The 27,891-nt window shown below is 41.2% G+C and overlaps 1 protein-coding gene across 1 annotated transcript; it reads right to left on the minus strand.

Moving 5' to 3' along the window:
* Positions 1-7,380: 7,380 nt before the first annotated feature.
* LOC128734157 (sodium-dependent nutrient amino acid transporter 1-like) lies at positions 7,381-26,064 on the minus strand. The gene is made up of 4 exons (XM_053828197.1): positions 25,112-26,064; positions 8,877-9,850; positions 8,555-8,819; positions 7,381-8,489 (listed from the first exon to the last, which is right to left on the minus strand). Exons 1-4 carry the CDS (start codon positions 25,512-25,514, stop codon positions 8,230-8,232), a joined length of 1,902 nt encoding a protein of 633 aa, XP_053684172.1. The 5' UTR covers positions 25,515-26,064; the 3' UTR covers positions 7,381-8,229.
* Between the last annotated feature and the right edge of the window lie 1,827 nt (positions 26,065-27,891).

A 27,891-nucleotide genomic window follows, 5' to 3' on the forward strand; every position in this document is an offset into this window, starting at 1 on the left:
GTATGCCACGTTTATTACTTTTACTGTTCGCTTCAAGCTGACCTATTACTTATCAAGGAAGTGATAGGCTGGTAGCTGAAGCGAGGCAGGTGCCAATCAGAGGTGACTTGGTTTTGGACTGACTTGGTGACTTGGACAATGTCCTATCTCAAGACTGGTAATCGTGCTGATATCTCTCTTATTGAGCCTCAGCAACTTTTGAGTACCTTAATACTCGACGCTATAGATGGTTAGATTGTTTGAGCGATTGTACGGCCATCCAACTGGCCATGACTGTTCGGCTCTCCCGTACTTTCAGCTCACCCTTCAGTGGAGCCATCTCGTCTTTCGACTCACTACGAGTTGGCGTATTGGGGATACACGAGGAACAGGGCTAGATGTTCCTCCTCTATGCTCCTATTCTCCCCGCCACCTCTATCGTGTCTTTGTTTTTTCGGCAGAGGGAGCATGCACAGTAAGAAATCGTTCACTGCATTAGTGACCGGCTTGATGCAGCAAGGGCAGATTACTGTGGAGGGCGCCCTGGTACTCCACATGCACCGTTGCGTTTTGTGACGTTAGATGGTTTGAAGTCCATCGCATTTGCTGTTCAGCATTGCATTGGAATATGCTATTCGAAGGGCAGGCGTGCAGAGAAGCGGTACCAACACCACGAAATCTCATCTCATCTCATCTCATAGGATTCGCGGACGACAACGATGTCATCGCGGTGTTTACCGTAGAGCTGTGGAAGAAGCGTACATGCATCTTAAGGAGAAATTTGCGAGAATAGGGCTTATCATAGATTCTACCAAAACTAAGTAATATGGCTGGTAAAGAGCGTGATAGCCCTCCAAATGTTGGAGCTGCGGTGATGATAGATATTAGATGGAGATACTTTTGAAGAGGTCGACGAATTTGTTTATCTTGGTACGGTCCTGAAGTAAACAGACGGATAGCGGCTGCCAACAGGGCCTTCTGTGGATTACGTAGCCAGGTGAGGGCCCATAACCTGCAACTTCGTACAAAACTTGCGCTCTATAAGATGCTAATTCTCCCGCTGGTGCTCTACGGTGACAAAGCGTGGACGTTGAAAGAGAGCGACTGACGAGCTCAATTCTTGGCGGCATATTAGAGTGTGGCACAGGCGCATGAATCATGAAATATACTAAGTATACAAAGATGCGGATATTGTGAAGTGACTAAAACACGGCAGGCTACAATGGGCTGGCCACGTAGCAAGGATGCCGGATGAGAGACCAGCGAAAACAATATTTAGCAGAGATCCCGACAGAAGTCGACGACTTGGAGACAGACTCCGTACCCGTTGAATAGTGGTAGTCCAAGGCCGAGAAACGTAGATACGCCTATTGAATTCGACACGGATTCGAAAAGTGAATTGTCACCGAAAAAGTAAAAAGTAAATGGTCTGTCCACAGACGGGAGAAGCAAATTGGGTGCCGTTATGATGTCCGTTGTTTGGAGAATCTGAGATGAAAAGGGTCTTTGTTAAACAACTTGAACCACGATGCTCGGAGTCGCCGCCTGGAACCGTCGCTGAGCAATGACGCGGTCTAAGAACGCCCTCATCATGACCGGCGACGAAACCCTCGGCGAAGTTCGCAGCCCACAGAGGGAGTGAATTTCGGATGAAACTTGAAAGAATATCGACGAGCGGAGAGAGGTTTTAAGCGAACGTGAACCAGAGCAATCAAAACGGCTGCCCGTCAACGGTACGCTGAACTTCAGAGGGCTATTAAACAAGCTTGTAGGTGTAACAAGAGACCCTGGGCTAACTCTTAATGGTTATATCCATTTGTTGTACTATATTTCTCGTCACCTTGGTGATACCATGATGTATACCAAGACGCCGCTAAAGGACAGAGCTGGTCAGTTACTGACTGACCGTATGGAACAGCTTAAGCGATGGACTGTACATTTCGGGCAACTCTTTTGAGTTTCAAATTTCAGAGATCAACAGCGCACGCTGCCAATAGTTTTTCGCATTAATCAGCTGAACTAAGTGGTGCCATTACAGAATAAAATTGAAACAGCGATCAAATGTATGAAATCCAACAGAGCGCTAGACATAGTCTGCATTTCAGCCGAAATGCTCAAAGCTGACCTTTCTTTGTCAGCCCAGATGATGCATCAGCTATTCAGAAATATATGAAAAATCGCAGCTTTTCCGGTGGACTGGATGCTGGGCATATTGGTCAAAGGCCAGGAGACCTAGCCAAATGCGGTAACTGGCGTGGCATTACGTTGCTTTGTATTACCCTAAAAGTACCCTGTAAGGTATTCCTTAATCAGATCCAAGAGAAGATCGACGCTACTTGTCCGGCTGCAGCGAACTGGTACCCGTACTGACCGACCATGTGTAGACCAAATCACAACGCTCCCCATTATATTGGACCAGATCAACGAATTTCAGGACTCTCTTCTGATAATGCTCGTTGACTTCGGAAAAGCGCTTCTGAGGCGCAGTTAGGCGTAGGAGAGTTCCAGATAAGCTTGTTCATCTCGTCGAGGTGGCCTCGTCTTGCAAGATGCCGCGTTAATTCAAAAATCGTAAAAATAAACCGTGTAAAAAAAGACTTAACTGTAATCTGATTAGAGTAAAATATAGCTTAAGAAATTCTTGACCGTTTGCTGTTATTAACACATTTTTTTTAAATTTTGCGGCTCTGTCCGGTCTGATTTAACACCGATCATATGATATATGCTGTTCTGAATGTTAGCTGTATGTTGTTGTATCGAAGCTTTGTATCGACCTAGGTGTAGGTCTTTGATATTAACGACCCACTCGATAGCAGCGTTACTTCACAGCTTAATAACAGCATCTTTTTTTAGTGAGAAGGATATTACAGAGTAGGGTTTATTTCTAATTCCCGTGGTAGTAAGGAAAACCTCTCTAATTTTCATCATTTCTTAGGTGGATTAATGAATACTCCACAAGCTCTGCTGCTGATTTGACTCACACACTTACCTTCCGATCCGGGCCCTTTGAATTCACTAAAAAGCGATTATTAAAGTATTTGATTAAAATTACGCAACTGACTTTATATATTAAGTTCGTCGTACCGTTTTAAAATCCGTCCATAGAAATTTTCATCGTCCGAACTAAAAATCACAACAATGTTTCCGAAGCTAGCGCGCATGTATTTGTGTAGGACAGCATGACAAATGTTATTCTGCCAAATTTCTGTAGGTTATGCAAGTTTTTCCGGCTGCAGCATACCATGCTGCATCAGTATCCGGACACTTAAGCAGGTCATATGTTTAATATGCTCCGTAAACAATAATTTCGCAGCATTCTAGTAATTGCTTTGTACTGTAATCAAATATAAAGCTTAAATTTGCAATAACACGTCAATTATATAATGAACACTCAAAAAAATACATTAAAATAAAAGAAATAAACAGGCTTGTCTTGTTCATAAATCCGGACACCTCACATCTCAGTGAATCAATATCCGGACACTTTTGAAACGTTTTCCGGACAGGCAAAACTTTCTCGAATTTTGTCTAAGAAATGTATGCCTTTAAGTAAACAACTTATCACTTGTAAAATGTAGTATTAAATAATCAGCTCTCTGTATATTTTTTACTTTTAATGCCACTTTGTCGTCATTAACGGTACGATTTTAGTTAAGTGCTACACTGTTCCACTTACCTAACCAGAGAACGAAAATGATTAAGTACTTCTACATTAAATGCCTTAAAGTATTTTGGATTTCCAAATATTTTGACGGTTCCATGGATCGAGACTCCTTCTCTTACCACACATTCTGCCTGATTCAACGTGTCCTTTCGCATTTTCTAAGAAAAACATTAGGTAGTCAGTCAAACATGTCCGGATTTCAAAACATGGTTTTGAATTCGGACAGCGTAATTATTTATAGAAATACACTTTATTTCAACACATTAATGAATGACATCGTCTCAATTAATTAAAACTAACCTTCTTTGTTGATACTAAGCCTAAAAAGTTGGTTTCTTTATAATAATATGTTCCGAAAACCTTAAATCGCGAAAGCACTACCTATTAATAATCAGAAAAAACTCGCCGAAAAAAGACACTGTTTGACACCAACGTTACGTTTGGATTTATTTAAGTTATTTCGCGCAGCCTACTTAACCACCGATTATGTTTAAACGATCTTAGATATATTTGCAAAGTAATCCACATAGCTACACCTCATAAATTTCATTTATTATTACTTAATAAGGATAAATTAGTGAAGGTGTCCGGATATTGGTACCGTCCGGATTTTGATGCAGCATGGTACTAACAATGCGTTGCGTGAATTATTTTCATTTTATGAATGACGGAAACTGAAACGATTAGTCCATATTTTCTTCTTCGTCGCACGAAAAAACGTTGGAAATTTGGCTGCTAGGAATTCTTTAATGAAAAAAAGCATTTAAATAGATCTCAGCTCACTTTGATTGATCACGTATTTGCTTCTCATAAACTGAAATATTAGGAAATAACTAATTTTGCATTGTGTGCATAAAAATCGCTGATATTTTTAATAATTTCTGTTGGATAGGACGGGAATAGGCAATTACGACGAAGCAGCAACATACCCTACTTTGAAGGATTTACAACCATTCAGTTTAAGTTTAAGGTATTCCAGTTAGCGAAGCTGGAGATGGACTTCTGGAATACAAGCTGTCGACTATGTCGCTGATTAAACTTTCAAGACTAAACACGCCAGCAAACTTTTCAACGAATAAGCCGCATATGTCTATAGAATTTGAGGGAACTTCATCGTGATACATCATAGAGGAGGGTAACCCGCATTCCTAGCGCTGCTCGTTTACAAACTTCTACAAAGCTTTGGGGTGCTACCTGAATTTCCTCTGAATCCTACGTTGATATTGTTGATAATAAACACGAGTGACCCGGTTGAGCTCACGATTCACTCTAACGTAGCGATGCTGTAATGCTATCTTTGTAACCAGATAACGTACGATGATGGTCCCAAGACCGTCCAAGACTAGATAGCCACACGGATCAGGAAGGCTAGGGCCTACTTTGCAGGGGCGGGAAAACATCTTGCGCTCAAACCAGATCACCCTCATATGAAAACTCGAACTCAAACGTTAAATCCGTATTGCTGTATTTGCCTGCGACGGGTGGTGCAAGCGTATATAACGCAAAAACTGCAGGTATTTATCAATCGGTGCCTGCGATATACCATTCGTGCCTAGTGGCTTTACAATTGGATACTCGACGAAGAACTCCATCGTCGATGTTACCAACAACTGATAGTAACAGAAATTCGTGGACGTAGATGGAATTGGATCTGACACACCTTGCAGAAAGAAGCGAACGAGATTACCATCACCAATCGATTTCCTGCATTTTTTCACATAAGTATAGGTATCTTGTAAAATTACAATCCAGCGGCTTCTAATTCTTGGGATTACGAGCTCGTTTTTACCCATTGTGCAGTGATAGGACTTTTCTTACATTTATAATCACTCGCTTCTGAGTACTTTTGGGATAATCCAACAGTTCACTAACCCTCCGGCTAGTGATAGATTTTGGAGGTGACTAATTTATTTCCTTTTCCTGCATGACGATCCTACATGAATATCTCGGAACCACATTAGTTTTAAACTACGATCCAACACTGTCAAAATGTTCTAAACGTTCTAAGCGTCAGGCCCTTCAGCTCGTGCCATTCTCCCGATTGAAAGCCTAAACACATAGTATAGTAAAATCTTTAAATAACTTGTGCCCTTTTCAAGCAGTCGTCTTCATTCTCTGAAGTCATCTTCGGGCCATTTTGTATGTAATGTCCGGCAAGTGCACATGCAAGTGACTCCCAGACTCATGGATGGATACAGTCTCAAGACACGGGAGAATTACTGATGTGCGGAGATGTAGATCAAAAATAGCTGGTCGCGTTCGGTTGTATCGTATGCTGCCTTGAAATCCACTACGATACGATGCTTAGTTACGTTGTGTTCCTGACATTTCTGAACGTTCTATTGGAAAGTGAAAGTTTGATCCATAGCCGTATGGCCGTATGAATAAAGCAGTTTGCTATGCTTTTTCCGTGTAAACCTTATAGGAGAAGTAGTGCAAACTGTTTTATTCATATGATTCATGTCTTTCGAAGTGTCTTGTTACTGAGGTTAGACGACGTTTACTGTTAGACGACGGTTACTGACGTTAGGCAGACGCGATAATTACAGTAATCGAGCCCATCACCTTCTATAGATGGAGCAAACCATTCTTTCCATCCATTCCCCCAGTAATAGTTTCCCATCCACCATGTTTACAAACCTCTGCAGGGAGTTGGTTCTTTGCGGCAGTACTATTCATTTCGCTGAATCTGTTCGAGATCAAAATAAGGGGTGGCCATAACGCTCGTGAAAACTCCCGAACTACAGCCGTTCCTGTGCATTTGGTAATATCGCCATTGACTGGATTATCAAAGAAGTGCTTTCCCCTGTCGACCTCCTCGCGCTCGCATGTTGCCATGTATTCCTCCTCGTATCTAGATATGTCAGCTTCGCACAGAGCTTGCACGTCCCAAGTAGCACAATTTTAGCACTTCTAGTTGCATCAACCAAGTTATGACCATAATTAGCTTATTGTCGAAACTACTTTGTAGCAACTGTGTTAGTAGGGGTGTCATCAACCCACAATAGTTGTTCTAAAGTGTTCGACATCGGAACGAAAATTGAAGTACGGGTTTCGGTCCGGTCCGGTTAAAAATCGGAACGAACTTTTTTAGTCCGACTTTATTCCGGTCCGATTTGGCTCTGTTCTGGTTTCGGAGCCGGACTTCAATTTTTGTTCTGATGTCGAACATTATTGTTCACGATCTCTATCCTGCTGGCACTTTTTCCTCTTCAGGATCGTAGTACCGTGCTCGTCAATTCTTGGATAAGTTCTTTCTCGCATCAATGGTGGTACAGTTTTTCAGATGTCTTTTTTTCTCTTCTTCGCTTGAATTCAATCTAGTAATTTCGTATATTCGTGGGAGTTTCCACTAGAGCCTTTCCGAGCTTTCGAGAGTTGCGTACGGACCTTGCGGTCTTCCAAAACGCACGCAAGTATACAGAATTGAAGTTCGGCACTGGCAAGAACTCTTAGTTGAAACGTACTAGGTTTTCGAGAAAATAAATAAGAAAGGATACTTTCCTAACATACCTGCTATACTGTTACTAGAAGTCGATATCCGCACCCCGCAGGGAGTGAATGTTTTCAACACTCCCAGTGATTTCTGGGTAGCTATCGGTAGGATTTCTGGTGGCAGCAAATGTTGAGCTAATGTTCTTTTCCTTCTTTTCTTTAGTTGTATTTTATCGAATATAGTTAATTACTTTATTAATGATAATAAAGGATCACCAGAAAAGTAAAATGCCAATGACAATAGTTTATTGAGCCATAGCGTCATTTATGTAGTGCAATTTAAGCTTATCAATCACGAGCGGTCAAACTATGCTTTGCCCACAATATGACAAAAACTTACTGGAGACGACATGTTCTAATGCCGAAGTGCTACATGTAGCATTTAGATCGCAATGGTTCAATCGCCCTTATTTTCGAAGCCTTGATTTAATTTTCATTTATGTAGAGTGGATTTCAGCATCAAATTAAGATGACAAAAATATATAAAATATACAATTTCCATTCTATTTGACGAACTTTATAAGATTTGTCCAACTTTTATTCTAATTTGTTCCACCGACTGGTGGTGAGCTTTCTCTATATTACGTCATGCGAAACTAGCAGCAATTAACGTCATGTGTAGTTCTCTAACATGTTGTGATAAAGATCTAAAAAATTTATAGTCTAGGAAAGAGCAATTAGAGTAACACATAAAGCTTGTCCGGATACAGCATTAATCGACTACAATATCATACCTGTTTTTCGCACACTCTTGATTCAGATCATGTTGTAACATTGATAATCTACTGTCTGTTCATCGTATCGATTATTCTCTAAAGTGTTTTTGGTGCTAATGCTCGATTATTTGACGTGAGAGAACTATTTTATGCTGGGAATTAAGTCAATTATTTAGCCAATAGAGCTTGTAAATCGTAGAATAAAGCATCATTTCCTCTCCTGAGTTTGTAGTTTGTGCGAAAGTTAGCCTCTAATAATAGTAATACATCGTCGCTGAGGCACATGCGAGTTTGAGAAAATCAAACATATTAAAATCACAATGAAATCGTCACAGTTGAACCTAACATTAAAACTAAAATAAAGCATTCTTATGTCTAGATATTCACAGAATAAACTTTTTCTCGCGTAAAAAATACTCGCTGCAGAACACTTCTCGAGCGAACTCGTTCGCGATCGTCAACGTAATCATCATATTTCTTTTTCAGTGAAAGGCTTTCCGGGCCCCAATCGGCCAGAGGTCGGCTTGCCGATACGATCTTTTGCCAGATGGTGCCCTTTGGTTGCGAAGCAATTGCCCACATGGCTACTAGTGGCAGCGGGATAATGGCAAGAGCATAGATTACCCAACCTAGAACTGTGCGAAAAAACATTACCGGTTAAAGTCAATTAGGGATAGAAAAAAACAATTTCGTTACATACCATGGTATTCCACTGAGAATCCGGCAGGTTGGTTGCCAGTAATAAACGTAACCATCAAAATCAGAGCGATCACAGTCGGGGTAACATACTTCCAACACCAACGCCACAGGAAGCTAGTTTTAATACCGAGCATAAACTCAATATCGTTACAAATTCGTCTCACTCCATAGATCCAGCAAAAGCAAATCAATTCTGCTACGGCCAATGTCAATGTAACGAACGTCACCCCATAAAAGTCAACGTAATCGATCAGGCGGGATGCAGACTGGAAAGCATGAAAAGTTACATCAATTTGTTCAAAGGTAAGATCAAAAATACTCACCGGTGTTATAAACAGCAAGCCAGACGTAAATCCTAGAACGCTTATCACCAGGACAATCTTCCAGTTTTTCAGTCCAGGGAACTCGTCTCGAATGGCCGTGACCACGCTTGTAATGATCCCCGTATTGCTTCCGATTCCCAGCACAAACAACATAAAGAAAAATAGCAGCGAGAATAAATTCGGCACATGTTCGAACTTTGCCAGCGCGTCCGGATAGGTTATGAATGTCAGTCCACTTCCCGGATAGACAACTTTGGTATAATCCGGTTCGTTGGTAATTACTCCCAGATGTCCGATGATGGCGAACACAATTGCTCCGGACAGTAGCGATGTGAACGTGTCGAGCCATGAAATGATCAAAGCGTCTCGGTAGATGTTGTTCGAAAAGTTATTAAAAGATGAATAGGCAATTACGCCTCCAAAGCAGATAGACAGCGAGAAGAAGCATTGAGACACAGCTTCCTTCCAAACGTTCGGATTCATCAGTTGATCCCATTCCGGTTTGATAAAGTACAGCAAACCGTCCATAGCTCCCTCGAGGGTGAAACAATACACCGCAAAGAAGATCATCACAACGTACGGAAACAGCGCCAGGAAGTAGGACATTTTGCCTGATCCTCGGATACCTTTAATCAGCATGAAGGTCATGCACACCCAGATGAACAACAGGCACAGTCCCAACCTCCAGTCGGGCAATCCAATTTCGCTTCCCACCAGGAATGCTTCTCCAGTGACGGACCGGGTGTAGTACAGTTCGGCTGAAGTTTCCACCGGAAGCGATAAGTTTGTGAAGTTTGCCTTCCCGGTTAAACTAGTCGAGTCGACACAGTTTACATCGGTCCAGGCGGGGTCACACCTTGCCCACGGCAACTCACTGGCGAAGGAAGCGAAAAAGTACCGTATCGCGACGGCTATCGTGGCTGCGTAGTACGAGATGACGATTGACATGGCAATCAACTGACCGATTCCGATACCTGTAAGGAATAAAATTTTTTACTGAATAGAATGCCGTGCTGAATAACTTTTGATTCAGTTTACTTCGCTAATTGGATAACAACTATTCTGATTGGATTTATTAATTTATAAAAAGTTATACTGACTGATAAATGATCTCAGTGTTGTAGTCGTAAAGTAGAGTAGAGTAGAGTAGAGGTCGTTCTGGTATATAGGTAACATCGACGATGCAAATGAAGCTGATTATTATCATAATTAGATTCGTTAATCGTTGCATTCCATCATTCACTTTTCAAGTTCAATGCTCGAACGATATGAGCTCTTTTTAGGTACACAAAATATACAAATGGACTTTCTATAGGTAAATGGTTTAAGATAATTTTTCAATTCAAACAAAGTCATATTCGTATTATTGGCTAAAAAACTGTTTGCTGTTGAATGATCGCATACCTAGTAGGCGAAATTGTAAAATATTGTAAAAGTTTAACGTAAAAACCTAGTTGAACGAATGTTTTAATAAAACAATACAGTTTAAGCAAATTATCCCTATAGTGCCAACTATATATTGTTGGGGCGAACCAACCACTGGTTGTAAGCCCCATTAAAAAAAAGGTAATAAAAAATAACTATACAGTAAAGATTTGTATAACGCGGTGGGTGGTACTGTACGCCCATCGCAATATCTCAGCTGTCCATTAATCAATAAAGTTGATTTTTGATACATTGTATCTATGTGGTATAACCTAGTCATCTACCAAAAATCAACTTTATAGGTTAATGGACAGCTGAGATATCGCGATGGGCGTACAGCACCACCCACCGTGTTATTTAAATCGTTACTATTTGAAAACATAGATTGAACTTAATGAGAACACAGAACAAAAACATGACGTAAACTGAAATGCAATAAATTAATGAATCACATGTAATTTTCCATTAAATGAAACGTTAATTGTCTAAACCGTGTATATTGTGAAATAACGTGTAATTCTATATGGCACTAGTGGATTAAGAATGCACAATATGAGAATAGCTCACGGTTGAGCATGCGGAAGATGAAATAAATTTCTTCGTTACTGGCAAAACATGTTTTAAATTTGTTTTTGATACACAGCAGACTATAAAAGCGAAGATTCCTGTAACAAGAATAGTGATATCCGTTAATCGTTCGATTAATTCTAACACATGGAATATTCGAATAATTTTTAATCGAATACTGCCAGCACGAGTAGTTGAATTAATCGTTCGATTAATTGAATTAACTCTTAAATACCTTTGGACCTTTTTTTACTACCCACGTTCATCAGTGGCCGCTCAGCTGTGAGGATGTGTAATGACTCCCACGCATTCAAATGTGATGATTTTTGTACATTTTTTAAAAGTTTAGCACTATTCCAGTTTATCAACATAATTAGTTGGACTCGGCCCCGTAGATGGGTAACTACTTACCCGAAACCGGTCGGCAAAAAGGTAATTTTTATACTTTGTAAGAACAAAAAGTAAAGGGTCCAAAGGTATTTAAGAGTCATTCTAGTTCTTACGTTAGCACGACTACGTAATTGAAGAGAAATTGAATAAATTTGAATTAAATTGATTTTAATCGAACACCACTGACACGAATAGTTGAATTAATCGCTTAGTGCAGATAACGCTCACCGATTAATCGGTAATCGAATAATTGAAATTTTCGGACATCACTAAACAAGAAGACTCTGGCAATATTTGAGAGAAACTGATGGTAACTCGCTTTCAATGTGATATACACAGGTGTGGCAATGTTGGTTCAGTGGTGTTAGTGCAATGAAAATTTTTTATCATGGTGTGGGTGGAATCGTAAACGGACCAATAACGATCAATCGTGACGTCAAACTCCAAAAACAAACCCCATTGTCCGACGCAGTTTGTTTTTGTAGTTTGACGTCGTTTTCTGATTTTTTGCTACTAATACTATCAAATGTCTTCTTCTTCCACATCTTTTTAAATCTCATTGGCTCGCTATGCCGTCCAAAGTGGTCCCTGTATGTCTCTGTGTAAATGAGTGCTAATATTCATACCGCCACACCAACATAGTCAAACAAATACCAATACAGAATTTTGAAGAGCTTAACGGGAAATTAGCAGTCACTAACTTTTCGTCAGAGAGTCCAATTTCGGAAGCAGTTTTTGGGCCCAAAAGCGGGGTTCAGTTGAAAAAATGTAAATACTGCTTTCTTCTTGTGAATCTGAACACAGCGAATATATTTTCATGAACAGAATTTTTGTTTCAAACAAAAAAGTGCTTTTGAAATTGGCAGAATCGATGACTGCTAATTTCACCTTAATAACACTCATGCAAAATTTACCACCACCGCAAATAGACGCATCGCTGATGCTGGCGCATGGCATTTATATGGAAAAATAGCAGAGGGGCATTGGGGCCATAATGGGGTCTTCGATAAAAGGCTGCCGTGGGCTAAGGTGGAGAGAGTTACTTAAACAGTCTACGGCGAACGGAGCCGATGGAGTAGAATGGCGCTCTTCATAGTATTTATGTCCTCATTGCACTATGCGGAGCTCTGATACGGCGAACTTCGGCATTCCAGCTTTTTTTTTTTTTTTTGTATGCCAGAAGGGCATTGGGTTAACAGGCCACTGCGACAGTCTTAATGATCGTCTTTTGTGGCAGGCCCCGATTGCTGTACACAGTTTACGGATCGCTCATACCCATTGATGGAGTTGAGCGGAATAGTTGTAATCCTGTGCCCCAATTCGGTACTACATGGTTTATAAAGCCAATGATCGTTTTGGGATTTAGGCTCCATACCTGATATGGAGTAAGAAGGAAACTTCCTAAGAAGTTGTGCCTTGATAATGCAAGAGCTCCGCAATAGCAGAGCAGATGCGCTGAACTTTCAGGTTCAGAGTTACAAAAGCGGCAGGTGTCAGATGATACCTTGCCGATATTCTTTAAATGATAAAGAGCGGGGCTGTGTCCTGTTAGGAATCCCGTGATCGTGCGTAGTTCACTACGAGTTAAATGGAGTAGTTTTTTAGCTACTGCAGGGTTTGGGTAGATAAACTGTTTAGCTTGTCTACAACCCTGTGTTTGATTCCAACGGGATGCTATTTCTAGCTTTTCCCATGTCATCAGTTCGCCTTTCACGGCGGATGTGGAGGTGCCCAGAAACGGTTCAGGACCAATAAATTGCTGAGCTGATCCTTGTCTTGCTAGGTTGTCAGCAAATTCATTGCCCTCGATTCCGCAGTGACCGGGCACCCAAAGTAATAAAACTTTGTTTTGGCGGGAGAGTTCCCTCAATGCTGTGCTGCACTCCCAAACTAATTTGGACACGCATTTGGCGGACTTGAGAGCCAGTAGTGCTGCTTGGCTGTCCGTTAAGATACCGATTTTCGCATGCCTGTACTTTCGTTTCAAGCATATTGTCGCACAGATGTATATGGCATATACTTCTGCTTGAAAAACGGTGGGCCACTTTCCTAATGAGATAGTTTCCCTGATGCCGGGTCCGTAGACTCCGGAGCCTGTGCAGGCCCCCATTTTTGAACCATCTGTAAAAAAACAGATAGTTCCAGATGGAAGATCTGGCCCTCCATTATTCCACATTGAGCGATCTGTTTCAATCACCTCATATGGAACGTCCATATTGGGCCTGGCTTCCATGCAGTCAGAGACTGAAGTTACTAAGGGCATTCCAGCTACTCGTCCGCATTGGCGTAGCTAGGAAATTTCCCTGGAAGGGGCCTAGGGGGTGCCTTCCAAAAAAAATTTCATTCATCTTGTTACCGGCTGTTACCGATAGTACAACGTTTTGTAGAAAAATACCAGGCGGGTTTCATGAGGGCCCGCGCAATTACGGACCAGATGTTTACCATCCCACAGATCTTGCAGAAATGTTGGGAGTACAACGTGTTCTCGCATCACATCTTTATTGATTTCAAAGCAACATACGATACAATCGATCGAGACCAGCTATGGCAGATAATGCACGAACACGATTTGCTACAATTGATCAGAGCTTTGGATCGAGTGATGTGTTTCGTGTGCATCTCGGCGATACTTTCGAGTTCCTTTGAGACACGGTGAAGGTTGAGACAATAATGTGACGGCATCCAACTAGAGGGTGTGATCCGATGAAAGCGAAGTCTAATAGGATAGGGCTAAACATAAATGCGTTGAAGACAAAATACATGAAAAAAGAGATTCAAAGGAAACAAGCGAGTGCTTCCCGCGGACGGTACGCGTCCTTGCCATGTTCGAGCGGGAAAGTTCGAGCGGGAAAGAACGATATATGGCGGTGTACAAACCAAAAGCGAAGAGTAGCGGAGATGTATGAATCACGAGCTGCAAGCCCTGTTTGGAGAGATTGCCATTTTCAGGTGGTGAAAGTCAGTAGGCGACAAAAACAGTTCTCTTTAACAACTGCACCAGTATCAGGAACAGAGAGGTTCAAAGTGCAAGATGGGTCGACCAGGTCGAAAGTGATTTACGACTTCTGAGACTGAGAAATTGGCGACGAGTAGCCCAAGATGGAGTTGAATGGAGACGACTGCTTGAAACAGCATGACTCGGGGTGGTTACTAGGCTAGGCTAGTGAAAAAGAAAATATCTACGCAACAGGAACATGTACACTGAACTTTTTTCCGGGTTTTCAATGGGGAAAATTTCTGGAGGGGGCCTACAGAATTCTGGAGGGGGCCTGGTACCCCAGGCACCCCCTCTAGCTACGCCAATGCTCGTCCGACTTCAAAATAAATCTGAATGATAAAACGATGACTTGAGGACTTTGCCGATCAATGAGGTTTAAAAAGGTGTGGCAAATGAACACATTTGATGGTATTAGTAACGAAAAATCAGAAAACGACGTCAAACTTCGAAAACAAAGAGTGTCGGACAATGGGGTTTGTTTTTGGAGTATGACGTCACGGTTCATCGTGATTGGTCGATTTACGATTCCAACCACACCATGATGAAATTTCTTCATTGCACTAACACCACTTAACCAACATTGCCACACCTGTATAGAGTAAGGAGGGGTAAAAGTACGATGCGGGTAAAAGTGCGATTCAATAATTTATCAGTGCGGATTCCGAGTAGATTGACTACATTGGCATGGATGGGTGAGTACTTTGACAGCTTAAATCCATCATAAACATTTGTTGTTTACGAATCATAGTTGCTGAGTTATGGGTAAAAGTTATTTTAGAACGGTTTTGATGTAATATTTCGTTGTACGGCAAATACGATATCAACAGGAGGATATTACCTATTCACAAATTGTAGAAGCGTTTTACATCACTCATATATCTCTCTTGAAATTGTGGTGAGAAGAATTTACAAAATATATGTTGCTTTTCCATAATTTAATCAAACCCCGTCAAGCGCCTAGCGGGGCAAAAGTTCGATTTATTGACGGGGTAAAAGTTCGATTCATGGATCGAGAATCTAATTCATTTTACTGACGGGACGACGACACTATGCAAGTCCTTGCGACTTGTAAAGTACTGCGGGCGACGCTGTTCGTCCGTCAGCGTTACCTATAGCCGTGATTCTCAACGGGGTTGTTCGGGGAAAGGTTTCGTTTCTATCACTGAGCGAAAAAATTCGTTTGTTTCAAACGAAATTTTTATAACAACCTAAAAATATTTTTGTTTCGAAACGAAATTCTATTTGAATCAAGAAAATAACAGTTTTGAATTAAAAGTAAAGTATTGTCAAATTGAGTTTTCGATGTGGTTGAAACTATATTTTTACCTTTGTTATAGAGTAAGGATGCGATTTATTATTATTTATTATTATTTATTTATTCCATCCGACGAATTGTCTTAATGAACTATCTTATTATCTAAACACAAATTGTAACAGTCTATTTTTAAATTCATTGTTTGTCACATTAAAATCAAAAAGGTGTGATACATCATTAAAAACATCCATCATCGCTCGAACAGGCTCATTTATGGTATAAACTTGTCTACCCAACGGAAGTCTCAGGAACTCTGCACGGCGAAGCTGGTACCCGGGAACATTCAGATCAATGAGTTCAAGAAGCTTCGGGGCATCAATATCACCAGTTAACAGTTTTCCAATAAAGATGGCCTTAGCCCGTTTTCTTCGCTGCTTTAGAGTTTCAATCCCAATCAATGCGCATCGATTTTCGTATGGTGGCAAAATCAGGGCATTATTCCATGGTAAGTTTCTCAGGGCGAACCTCACGAACCTTTTTTGAACGGCTTCAATTCGCGCGGTAGTGGAGCTGTGGTAAGGGTCCCATATTACTGAAGCGGTTTCCAGTAACGGTCGAACAAGACTAACATATAGACATTTCAGTGTATACGGGTCCTTGAATTCTCTGGCAACTTTGCTAATAAATCCGAGTTGACGACGAGCTTTTTCGATAATACTTTCGTAGTGATTTCTAAACGCAAGACCAGTGTCTAGAGTCACTCCAAGATCTCGAATAGTTTGTACTCTGTTCAATTGTTCTCCGTTAATAGTATAGTCAAATGATATGATGCTCTTTTTACGGTGGAAGCTAATAGTGCAACACTTAGCGATACTAATTTGCATTCCATTGACTCTACACCACTCAGCAAATTTGTCAAGTAAAGTTTGGAGGAAATGACAATCATCAATGCTGTCAATAACTTTGAACACCTTTAAGTCGTCAGCATAGACTAAACAGGAGCCATTTCCAAGGCAACTAATTGCATCGTTAATGAATAGCGAAAACAGAAGTGGGCCTAAGTTGCTACCTTGTGGCACTCCTGAACTGTTAGTAAACCAACGTGAAACGGACCCACCAATCTTTACCGCCAATTGTCTTCCGCTCAAATAAGAACGAAGCCAACCAATAAACGCAGGAGAGCATCCGATTTTGTTTAATTTTGCTAACAGTATCGAATGGTCTACTTTGTCGAATGCTGATTTGAGATCGGTATAGACCGAATCGATTTGTCGCCCTTGTCCAATGTTACGAAGGCAAAACGATGTGAACTCGCATAGGTTTGTCGTAACACTTCTCCCAGGAAAAAAACCATGCTGGTTCGTTGAGATGTAGTGCTTAGTTTGATGAAACAAATATTTCGATACGATGATCTCAAGAAGCTTGGAGCAGGCACAGAGAGAGGTAATACCTCGGTAACAGCGTATATCATGCTTGCTGTCTTTTTTATGTACGGGAAACATAAATGAAGCTTTCCAGCAGGTTGGAAAAGTTGCTTTTCTAAGAGACATATTTATAAGGTGCATTAACGGTAAAAGCAGTTGAGCAAAGCATTTTTTTAGGATGCACGCAGCAATTCCATCCGGTCCTGGTTTATATGAAGTTTTCAGTTTTTGTATAGCATTGTTCATGATTTCAGGCGTCACTTCGAAGATGTCCACATCAACAGTATTACTGGGTGTATACTCTAAAGCATCTCCGACTATGCCGGAATCAGCGTGGAAGACTGAATTAAAGAAAGTAGCAAAAAGGTTGCATTTATCAATCGTTGTGCTAGCTGTACGTTTAATGATTTATCGGTGCAGATTCGAGTAAATTGACTACATTGGCATTAATGGGTGACTACTTTGACTGCTTGAATCTAACGTAAACTTTGGTTGCTTACGAAGCATAGTTGCTGAGTTATGTGCAAATGTTATTTTAGGGCGGTTTTGATGTAATTTTTTGTTATACGGGTAATACGATATCAACAGGAGGATATTACTTGTTGAAAATTTGTAGCAGTGTTTTACATCACTCGCATATCTGTTTTGAAAATACGGTGAAAAGAGTTTACAAAATATATTTCGCTTTTCCATAATTTAATCAAACCCCGTCAAGCGCCTAGCGGAGTAAAGGTGCGATTCACGGACGGGGCAAAAATGTATAGCTTATATACAGCTTTTGGCACTATATTACAGATACTAGAAATGGAAGATCTGCAGAAAACTGTGCTCTACAGATGTTGGTCGAAGGAAAACAATGTTTTTCCGCTGATGAAACATAAAACAAACGTTTGGGAAAGTTTCGATCTGTCGGAGGCTGCAATACACCAGCGGAAAATAGGAAAGGTGTAAATTGAGAATATTCCTTACCGAAACATACCGCAGATTGACGATAATATGGTTTTGTTAGCTACTGCTGTGCTAATTTCATGGATTCGAGCTTCGCACTTTTGCCCCGCGGTAATCGAACTTTTACCCCGCTAGTGGGGTAAAAGTGCGAATCGGCACGTGTTCAGAAGAATGAAGAATTTATTTTCAATAACACTATTATTCCAAATGATTTATAGTTGAATGTAAAGACATTGAGTAGCTGCATCACTATAAAATATATTTTGTTGTTGTTCTTCTTTATATCTCGCGAAAATTGATGACAACTTCAAACATCGCACTTATGCGCCGCCCTACTCTATATCACATTGATTGCCGATCAGTGTTGCGAAGCCCACACTCGTGTGGTTTAATTTTTTCACACACACGTACTCATTCTAACGAACAGGCCGGCATAAGCATCCGTTTCGGACTCCCGCTTTATTTCTTCATGCACTCCCGCCCATGAGTAAAATCGACGGCGAAGATGAAGAAGAACATTCCATCAAGATGACTGGCATCTCTTCCTCGCGCCCATACAAATGACAAGCTACGAAAGCAACCGCACACACCTCCCGACAAAAGTTGAAGTTGTGTGTTCATGTGTTGGTGGGAAAAGATGTGTGCGAGCGTGGCAATAAGCTGTGTAGGAAGACGATATGAGGATGTGTGCGCGCGAATGTGTGGGTAGCAGAATATCTGCACGCAGCACCGGCGGCTGTTTCTTTTATGCCTGCGTGTGCGGCAAAAGTGCTTCAAAATATCTATCCCTATTGCCTCTAAATATAACCCGGAAATCTCCCAACATAAGTGCAATGACTACGAATAGCCTTGTTTGAGTAGACTAATCTCAAGATTTTAGTCTTGACCTTGGAATGAGGTCATACATATAGAGTAAGGAGGGGTAAAAGTACGATGCGGGTAAAAGTGCGATTCAATGATTTATCAGTGCGGATTCCGAGTAAATTGACTACATTGGCATGGATGGGTGAGTACTTTGACAGCTTAAATCCATCATAAACATTTGTTGTTTACGAATCATAGTTGCTGAGTTATGGGTATAAGTTATTTTAGAACGGTTTTGATGTAATATTTCGTTGTACGGCAAATACGATATCAACAGGAGGATATTACTTATTCACAAATTGTAGCAGCGTTTTACATCACTCAGATATCTCTCTTGAAATTGCGGTGAGAAGAATTTACAAAATATATGTTGCTTTTCCATAATTTAATCAAACCCCGTCAAGCGCCTAGCGGTGCAAAAGTTCGATTTATTGATGGGGTAAAAGTTCGATTCATGGATCGACAATCTAACTCATTTTACTGACGGGACGACGACACTATGCAAGTCCTTGCGACTTGTAAAGTACTGCGGACGACGCTGTTCGTCCGTCAGCGTTACCTATAGCCGTGATTCTCAACGGGGTTGTTCGGGGAAAGGTTTCGTTTCTATCACGGAGCGAAAAAATTCGTTTGTTTCAAACGAAATTTTTATAACAACCTAAAAATATTTTTGTTTCGAAACGAAATTCTATTTGAATCAAGAAAATAACAGTTTTGAATTAAAAGTAAAGTATTGTCAAATTGAGTTTTCGATGTGGTTGAAACTATATTTTTACCTTTGTTATAGAGTAAGGATGCGATTTAACGGGAAACTAGCAGTCATTAACTTTTCGTCGAAAAGCCCAATTTCGAAAGCAGTTTTTGGGCCCAGGAGCGGGGTTCTGTTTATAGGAATGTAAATACCGCATTCTTCTTACCAATCTGAACACAACGAATATATTTTCATGAACAGAATTTTTGTTTCAAACAAAAAAACTGCTTTTGAAATTAGCAGAATCGATGACGGCTAATTTCACCTTAATGATTTATCGGTGCAGATTCGAGTAAATTGACTACATTGGCATTAATGGGTGACTACTTTGACTGCTTGAATCTAACGTAAACTTTGGTTGCTTACGAAGAATAGTTGCTGAGTTATGTGCAAATGTTATTTTAGGGCGGTTTTGATGTATTTTTTTGTTATACGGGTAATACGATATCAACAGGAGGATATTACTTGTTGAAAATTTGTAGCAGTGTTTTACATCACTCGCATATCTGTTTTGAAAATACGGTGAAAAGAGTTTACAAAATATATTTCGCTTTTCCATAATTTAATCAAACCCCGTCAAGCGCCTAGCGGAGTAAAGGTGCGATTCACGGACGGGGCAAAAATGTATAGCTTATATACAGCTTTTGGCACTATATTACAGATACTAGAAATTGAAGATCTGCAGAAAACTGTGCTCTACAGATGTTGGTCGAAGGAAAACAATGTTTTTCCGCTGATGAAACATAAAACAAACGTTTGGGAAAGTTTCGATCTGTCGGAGGCTGCAATACACCAGCGGAAAATAGGAAAGGTGTAAATTGAGAATATTCCTTACCGAAACATACCGCAGATTGACGATAATATGGTTTTGTTAGCTACTGCTGTGCTAATTTCATGGATTCGAGCTTCGCACTTTTGCCCCGCGGTAATCGAACTTTTACCCCGCTAGTGGGGTAAAAGTGCGAATCGGCACGTGTTCAGAAGAATGAAGAATTTATTTTCAATAACACTATTATTCCAAATGATTTATAGTTGAATGTAAAGATATTGAGTAGCTGCATCACTATAAAATATATTTTGTTGTTGTTCTTCTTTATATCTCGCGAAAATTGATGACAACTTCAAACATCGCACTTATGCGCCGCCCTAATCTATATCACATTGATTGCCGATCAGTGTTGCGAAGCCCACACTCGTGTGGTTTAATTTTTTCACACACACGTACTCGTTCTAACGAACAGGCCGGCATAAGCATCCGTTTCGGACTCCCGCTTTATTTCTTCATTAACTCCCGCCCATGAGTAAAATCGAGGGCGAAGATGAAGAAGAACATTCCATCAAGATGACTGGCATCTCTTCCTCGCGCACATACAAATGACAAGCTACGAAAGCAACCGCACACACCTCCCGACAAAAGCTGAAGTTGTGTGTTCATGTGTTGGTGGGAAAAGATGTGTGCGAGCGTGGCAATAAGCTGTGTAGGAAGACGATATGAGGATGTGTGCGCGCGAATGTGTGGGTAGCAGAATATCTGCACGCAGCACCGGCGGCTGTTTCTTTTATGCCTGCGTGTGCGGCAAAAGTGCTTCAAAATATCTATCCCTATTGCCTCTAAATATAACCCGGAAATCTCCCAACATAAGTGCAATGACTACGAATAGCCTTGTTTGAGTAGCTAGAATACCGATTTGTAGATTGGCATCGTGGTGCTGCGGAAAATCTGTCTCGAAGACCGAGTTACAGAGTGCCGGTTCTTCAACATAAGCATCATCAACGTGCACAGTCCTCACCTAAGAAGTACCAATGACGACAAGGATGAATTCTACGCGCAGGTGGACAGTGAATACTACCGCTGCCCAAAACATGATATCAAGATCGTCAACAGGGATTTCAGCGCCCACCAGTTGACCAATGCAATGGACCTCAGACTTATCGACTTTGCCGCCACCAAGAATATGGCCGTACGTAGTACCTTCTTCCACCACAGACTCCTACACAAGTGTACCTGGAGTTCACCAAATCAGAAAGAATCACAGAACAACCTCGTTTAGATCGAGTGTCGGCATTTGTCAGACACTGTCGACACCAGGCGTCAGATCCTATCGAAGATCCTATCATTGACTCGGACCACTACTTAATGATGGTTAAGATGTGGCCAAAACTCTCCGTGGTGAACAATCTACGGTACCGACCCCAGCCTCGGTTAGATCTCGCAAGGTTGAAGCAGCCAGACGTCGCTGCAAACAACACGCATTCACTCGAAGCTGCGCTACCAGAAGAGGACAAGCTGGACGAAGCCCCTTCGAGGAACACCATCAAAACAGCCATTAGCGGTGTAGCGGAGAGCTCCATCGGGCATGTGGCACAGAATCAGCGGAACGATTGGTTTGACGATGAATGTAGGAGGGTGATGGATGAGGAGAACGCTGCGCGGGCGGCCAAAATGCTCAGTGCCACACGTCAGAACGTTAATAAACACAAACAGAAGAAGATGCAGCGAAACCAAACCTTCCGGGAGAAAAAGCACTACCTGGAAAAGCAGGAATATACAGAGTTAAAGCAACTACGGAAAGTCATTTAAGTAAATAAGCAAGGCACCGTGACAAACTAAGAATGACAAGTCATGCTTGTTTGGACTCCTTTATAGTGTTCTGTGTAGATACAACAGCAAGCAATAGACGTTTGCACGCAGTCTACTCAGGAGTGATTTCAGGCAAATTTACCAGATTTTAAATCTTTCAAAAAATGGTTTGTAGCATCGCTGGTTATAAACCCATTGGATTACTTTGTATCATGGGGTAATATGCTTAGTAAGGGATGAAATTATATTCATTCAAAGGAATTTGGATCAGTATGTTGCAAGATTCAACATTGCCTTGGAAGGTGTATTACGAAGAGTAAACGTGGAAAGGAATGGTATCATCACGAAATCTCACATGCTTCTTGGTTTTGCGGATGACGTCGAATCAACCGTAGATCAGTGGAAGAAGCCTTCAGGCCCTTTAAAAGGGAAGCTGCGAGGTTGGGACTTACCATTAATACCGCCAAAACGAAGTACATGGTTGCTGGTAGGGAACGTGGGAGCCCAAGTGCTGTTGGTGCCGAGGTGGAGTTAGATGGGGAACGATATGAAGTAGTGGAGGAATTTATATACCTTGGTACACTCGTGACATGTGACAACGATGTAAGCCGCGAAGTGAAACGACGAGTTGCAGCCGCGAATCGGGCTTTCTACGGATTACGTAGCCAGCTGAAGTCCCGTAGTTTGCAAATTCGCACAAAACTGGCGCTCTACAGAACACTAATCCTCCCGGTGGCCCTTTACGGACACGAATCATGGACGCTAAAGGAAGCTGATCGGCGAGTGCTTGGGGTTTTTGAGCGTAAAATTCTGCGATCTATACTTGATGGCAAAATGGAAAATGGAGTGTGGCGCAGAAGCATGAATCACGAGCTGTACCAAGTATACAAATATGCTGATATAGTGAAGGTAGTGCAATGTGGCAAGCTGCGGTGGGCTGGACACGTGGCCAGAATGCCCGATGAAAGAGCAGCCAAAACTATTTTCAGCAGAAGAAAGAGGCCGTAGACTCCGAGGCAGACCCCGCACCCGGTGGGTGTGTGCTGTCGAAGACGATGCACGTTCAGCTGGTGTTCGTGGGGATTGGAGAACGGCAGCCCAGGACCGACGGTACTGTAGGACCATAATTCGTTCGGCGCAGGATCGGTAACGGACCGTTGCCACTAAAGTAAGTAAGTAAGTATGTTGCAAGATGTCGTACTTGTCAGTTACGATTCTTTCATCAAATGGTTGTTCCGTGAAATCGAAGCCAAAGCTAAACGATCGAGTTAAACTGTAGTCTATTGTAAACTTAGGTGTGTAGGCTTTAGATAAACGTTCAATCCATTGATTTTCGTGAGCCTATTTCACGGCTGTCGTATGTTATTTTACTGGCGCAAAACCTGAATCACTCTAAGACATAGCTGAGTTCTCTCAGAGTTCAGAACCTGACCATGTTTTAATTTTTACAGTTTGATTTTGCACCCTTACTTTTCAGTTTTAAATTACGATTTAGTTCTATTTGTTGGGCATATTTTGTATTATTTCTGTTTTATTCCAGCGATGTTCCATGTGTCGCATTTTACCATTTGTTGTTGTACTCCGTGGTTCATGATTCAAATGGTAAAACTAGAATATTAAATTAATTAACCCACATTAAGAATAAATCCAACAAAATCATGACTTTATGGAGATTCAAATTTAATAAATAAATTAAATTCAACGAAAAAACAATGACATTCCAACCGTCTAACAAAACCATGATTCAATTAAAAATAATCTTAATGTACCATTTAACCAACGTTTATAAATTGGAAAACTTCAAGCATCATTATCCATACTCGAAATATACTTAACGAAATATACAAAATAATGACTTCTTAGTCAAAGTGCTTAGTCTGAAATTCAAAACAGAGAAAATTAAAAAAATTGCAACTTATGATACCGAAACAAAACAGTTTTATACTTTGCAACGACCAGCAACAGCGATTCAGGTAACATTCTGAATTTTATTGACAGCATCTGGTAGAGGGCTCACAACTCTAAAGTTGTGTCATAAAATTCCATTTTTATCAGTTCGAAAAGGCACGTCATGATAGGTATGTCTTTTGTTTCGGTATATCATTTCTATAAAATAAACCCAACATAGCTCCGATCGTGAAGCTTGGTTCCCCACCTTCCACCGAAGATTAGCCACACCTATGTTGATCAACCTATAGTGCAGTCAATTTGTTTCGTGCATATCGGTGGCGCCTGCACTTGATCAAAAGAAAATTATTGCTTTGTGAGAAAATTTTTAACTTGAACCTATTCATTCATTTTATATGAACACCCAGCAATTCAAGATTCATGCAAGAGTCTGACTCATAAAAATCCATTTTAATTCGGTTAGTCAGCTCTTTAAAAGCGCCACAACAAAAAAAAATATTATTTAAAATGATTAAAATTGAATTTTTTATAACAGTTTTACAAACCAATATTTTAGATAGCTTTAGAAATAATATTACACATTCAGGTCAGTATAAGTTGACACTATGAGGAGGTTCGCGACGAGGAGTGACTGTAATTAAGCGAATGACCGCACCAAATGGGCCTTCAAATGTTTTTCCAAATAAGACCAAATCGAAACAATATTCAACAAAATAAAATTCATTATTTACGTTCAACTTTGGTTGAAAAACATGCTTCTATTTAATCAAAGGAAAGAAACTCATCACAAACTGAATTCCTGAATATCACCACAGCAAGAGCTTTCCATCGCACGGAAGCGTTTGCAATGAGGTTTTTCCTGCCGGCCTCGATATCGTAAACCAAACTAGTGCCTACCTTCTGAGCAGGAAGCGGCATTTACACGAGCGTTATATTACCGGAGGAAATTTGTTTGATAAATCAATTGACACATTCAATGTCGCTTCAAACAGAAAAGTAATTTTCCATTCGTATTCTCTTGACTAGCCGAAGGCAATGTAAAGGTTAATTAAAGTAATACTACAGAACTGTGCCAATTTGCTCCGGTAGTAAAAGGATTAATGTTTAAACCGGCCAATACCTACCTCTCATAATCGGCGAGACGTCATACACCTTGACGCTGCCCCGGCTGGAGAATTGGCCCATAACCATTTCCAGGTAATAGACCGGCCTTCCCACGATGAGCAGCACGATCAGGTAGGGAATCACGAAAGCACCGCCGCCGTTTCTGAATGCGGTGGAAGGGAATTTCCATACGTTGCCCAACCCGACCGACATGGCGATGCAGGACAGTAAAAACTCAACTCCTTTGTCCCATTTCTCTCGTTCGCCACTGCCAGAACTGCTGTCATCCGGGGGTGATTCCACCACAACGGGAGGTCCGCTACCGTTGGTGTCGATCACCGCTGGGGTCGGGAATCTATCCCCAGTACCCAGTTCAGATTTATGGGGATCGTCAACGAACGATCGATTCACTTCCCCCGACATATTGGATAAATGTATTTAGTACACCGTAATGCCAACACTAATGATTATGATAATAATGACGGAAGAATGCGCACACGTAACACTAATCAGCGGGTGTATTCACTGCTAGCACAATCGGCGGGTTATTTATTTTAACACTGACATTCGACTTTCGCGTGATGTCGGGCGAACTTTTCAGTAACAGTACGTCCGAAAGATTTTCTTTTCATATACAGAACGGTTTTCGTCCACTTTTATCCACATGAATCAATATACTAGCAGAAAATCACTTCACACCGGAAAACCACAAAGTAAAACGTTTATAAAATAATCGACCGTCAAACTGTAACTGGTCGGCACGACGGTAAGTACTTGGTTAGACCGCGTATAACCCTTTAAAATGCTAACAAAAAGTCCCCGAATCAAGTTCCGCCATGCAATTGTGATCTAACATTCAGTAGTAGAACACAGTCGGGGCTAGTAGTCTTTGTTTCGTTACGGTCTAACTTTTCTCACCGGTTCGAACGCACTGTTGCAACGACCGTTCTGAGCGAACTGTGCTAGAATAATAAGATCGATACTCGAAATGTACCGAGAGTTTATATGAGGTTTCACGAGCGAATATACGGGTTGAGGTTAGCCGACTTGTACGTTGTACCTGCTCGACTGGCAGTAGGGTTTTTGTTGACTGAGTTACCGCTCGCTGTGGGATTATCCGACGGTCGATCGTCTATTGACTATTGAAACATCGACGCTCTGGTTTCCTACCGTCAGGATAGATAATGAGCGGCGCGATAATTAGGCCGAGAAAATGAGCGCTGGCTTAGATCCGTTCTACTAGGCGAACTTTGAAATAGACTGTACTTTGTGCTGTATAGCATTAAATAGAAAACTATAACAATCCGATAATCATGTCAACAGCATTCACTGGTTAAATGTCAAATTTAAAAGATATAAAAGTCATTAATGAAACGAAAACTTAATTCACCAATTGATGCTTCTATAACTACTCGTTCTATCGTTTAAAATTAGTTTATTATGAAAATATATTGCAATAATTTTACCGACTCGACTGACCCGGGAAACTTCGTACTACCACAAACTGAACTGAATATAAATTGAAAATTTCCAATATACACAAAATATTCATTAATATTTGCACTGTTTTAGAGAAGTTTAACCTTTGACGTCTTTTGCTTTCAACTGTGCTGAACCATTAGTTAAAAATGTCAAACTTTCTAAAATCTTAAAATTTCTTGCTAGATGTCGAATGGAAACATGAAAAAAATGTTAATTTTTGTGAAGGTAAACTCGAGGCTTCAGATAACGTCAAAATAATATGCAATATCTATACTGATAGGCAAAATAAAGTGCCCACCTCACCCGGGACTACCGTTAAGTATTACTTCGGGGGGAGGTTGTATCTGTAAATTGTTCCATACAACTGTCGAAACGTGAACCAATCCAGAGACGACGACGTCTATCTAGGTGTCCTAGTTAGTGTTGTTTGTCCGCTATTTGTCTCTCCACTTGCGTTGCAGATGCACCATATTCTGTGATATTACGCTGTTGACGGTATTCGAAATGCTCTCTTCCCGACATATTTCGTTTACTACATTATCCAGGGTCAAAGGTGGTATCTCACTTCGCACCACCGCAAATATTGGGCATTCGCAAACAAGATGCTCCGCTGTTTCTTCTACCTCTGCGTATTCTGGACAGACGGGTGTCGCTGCGTGTCCGAACTGGTGCAGGTATTGCCTGAAATAACCGTGCCCCGACAGAAACTGCGTCTAGTGAATGCTGACTTGCCCATGATTCCTGTTTAAACTGATCAGCGAGACCGGTAGAAGGCTATACGTTCATCTACCGTTCTCGGCCCTGGCCCGGTACTACTGCCAATTGGCCAACGATTCCCTACTTACCAGCTTCCGAATTCTGATGTGTCTTCGTCTATAGCATTCGCTATGTTCCTTCAGGATGATTCAGATGGGAAGGAGTTTTATTTCTGCCCGCTATACTAACCAGCACGTTCTCCGAGAGACAGGTGATAGAAGAAATCATTACACACACACACACACACACACACACACACACACACACACACACACACACACACACACACACACACACACACACACACACACACACACACACACACACACACACACACACACACACACACACACACACACACACACACACACACACACACACACACACACACACACACACACACACACACACACACACACATACACACATACACACACATACATCCACAATCACACACCCACAATCACCCACACACCCACAATCACCCACACACCCACAATCACCCACACACCCACAATCACCCACACACCCACAATCACCCACACACCCACAATCACCCACA

Source organism: Sabethes cyaneus, chromosome 2 (assembly GCF_943734655.1).
Source record: "Sabethes cyaneus chromosome 2, idSabCyanKW18_F2, whole genome shotgun sequence".
NCBI lineage: Eukaryota > Metazoa > Arthropoda > Insecta > Diptera > Culicidae > Sabethes > Sabethes cyaneus.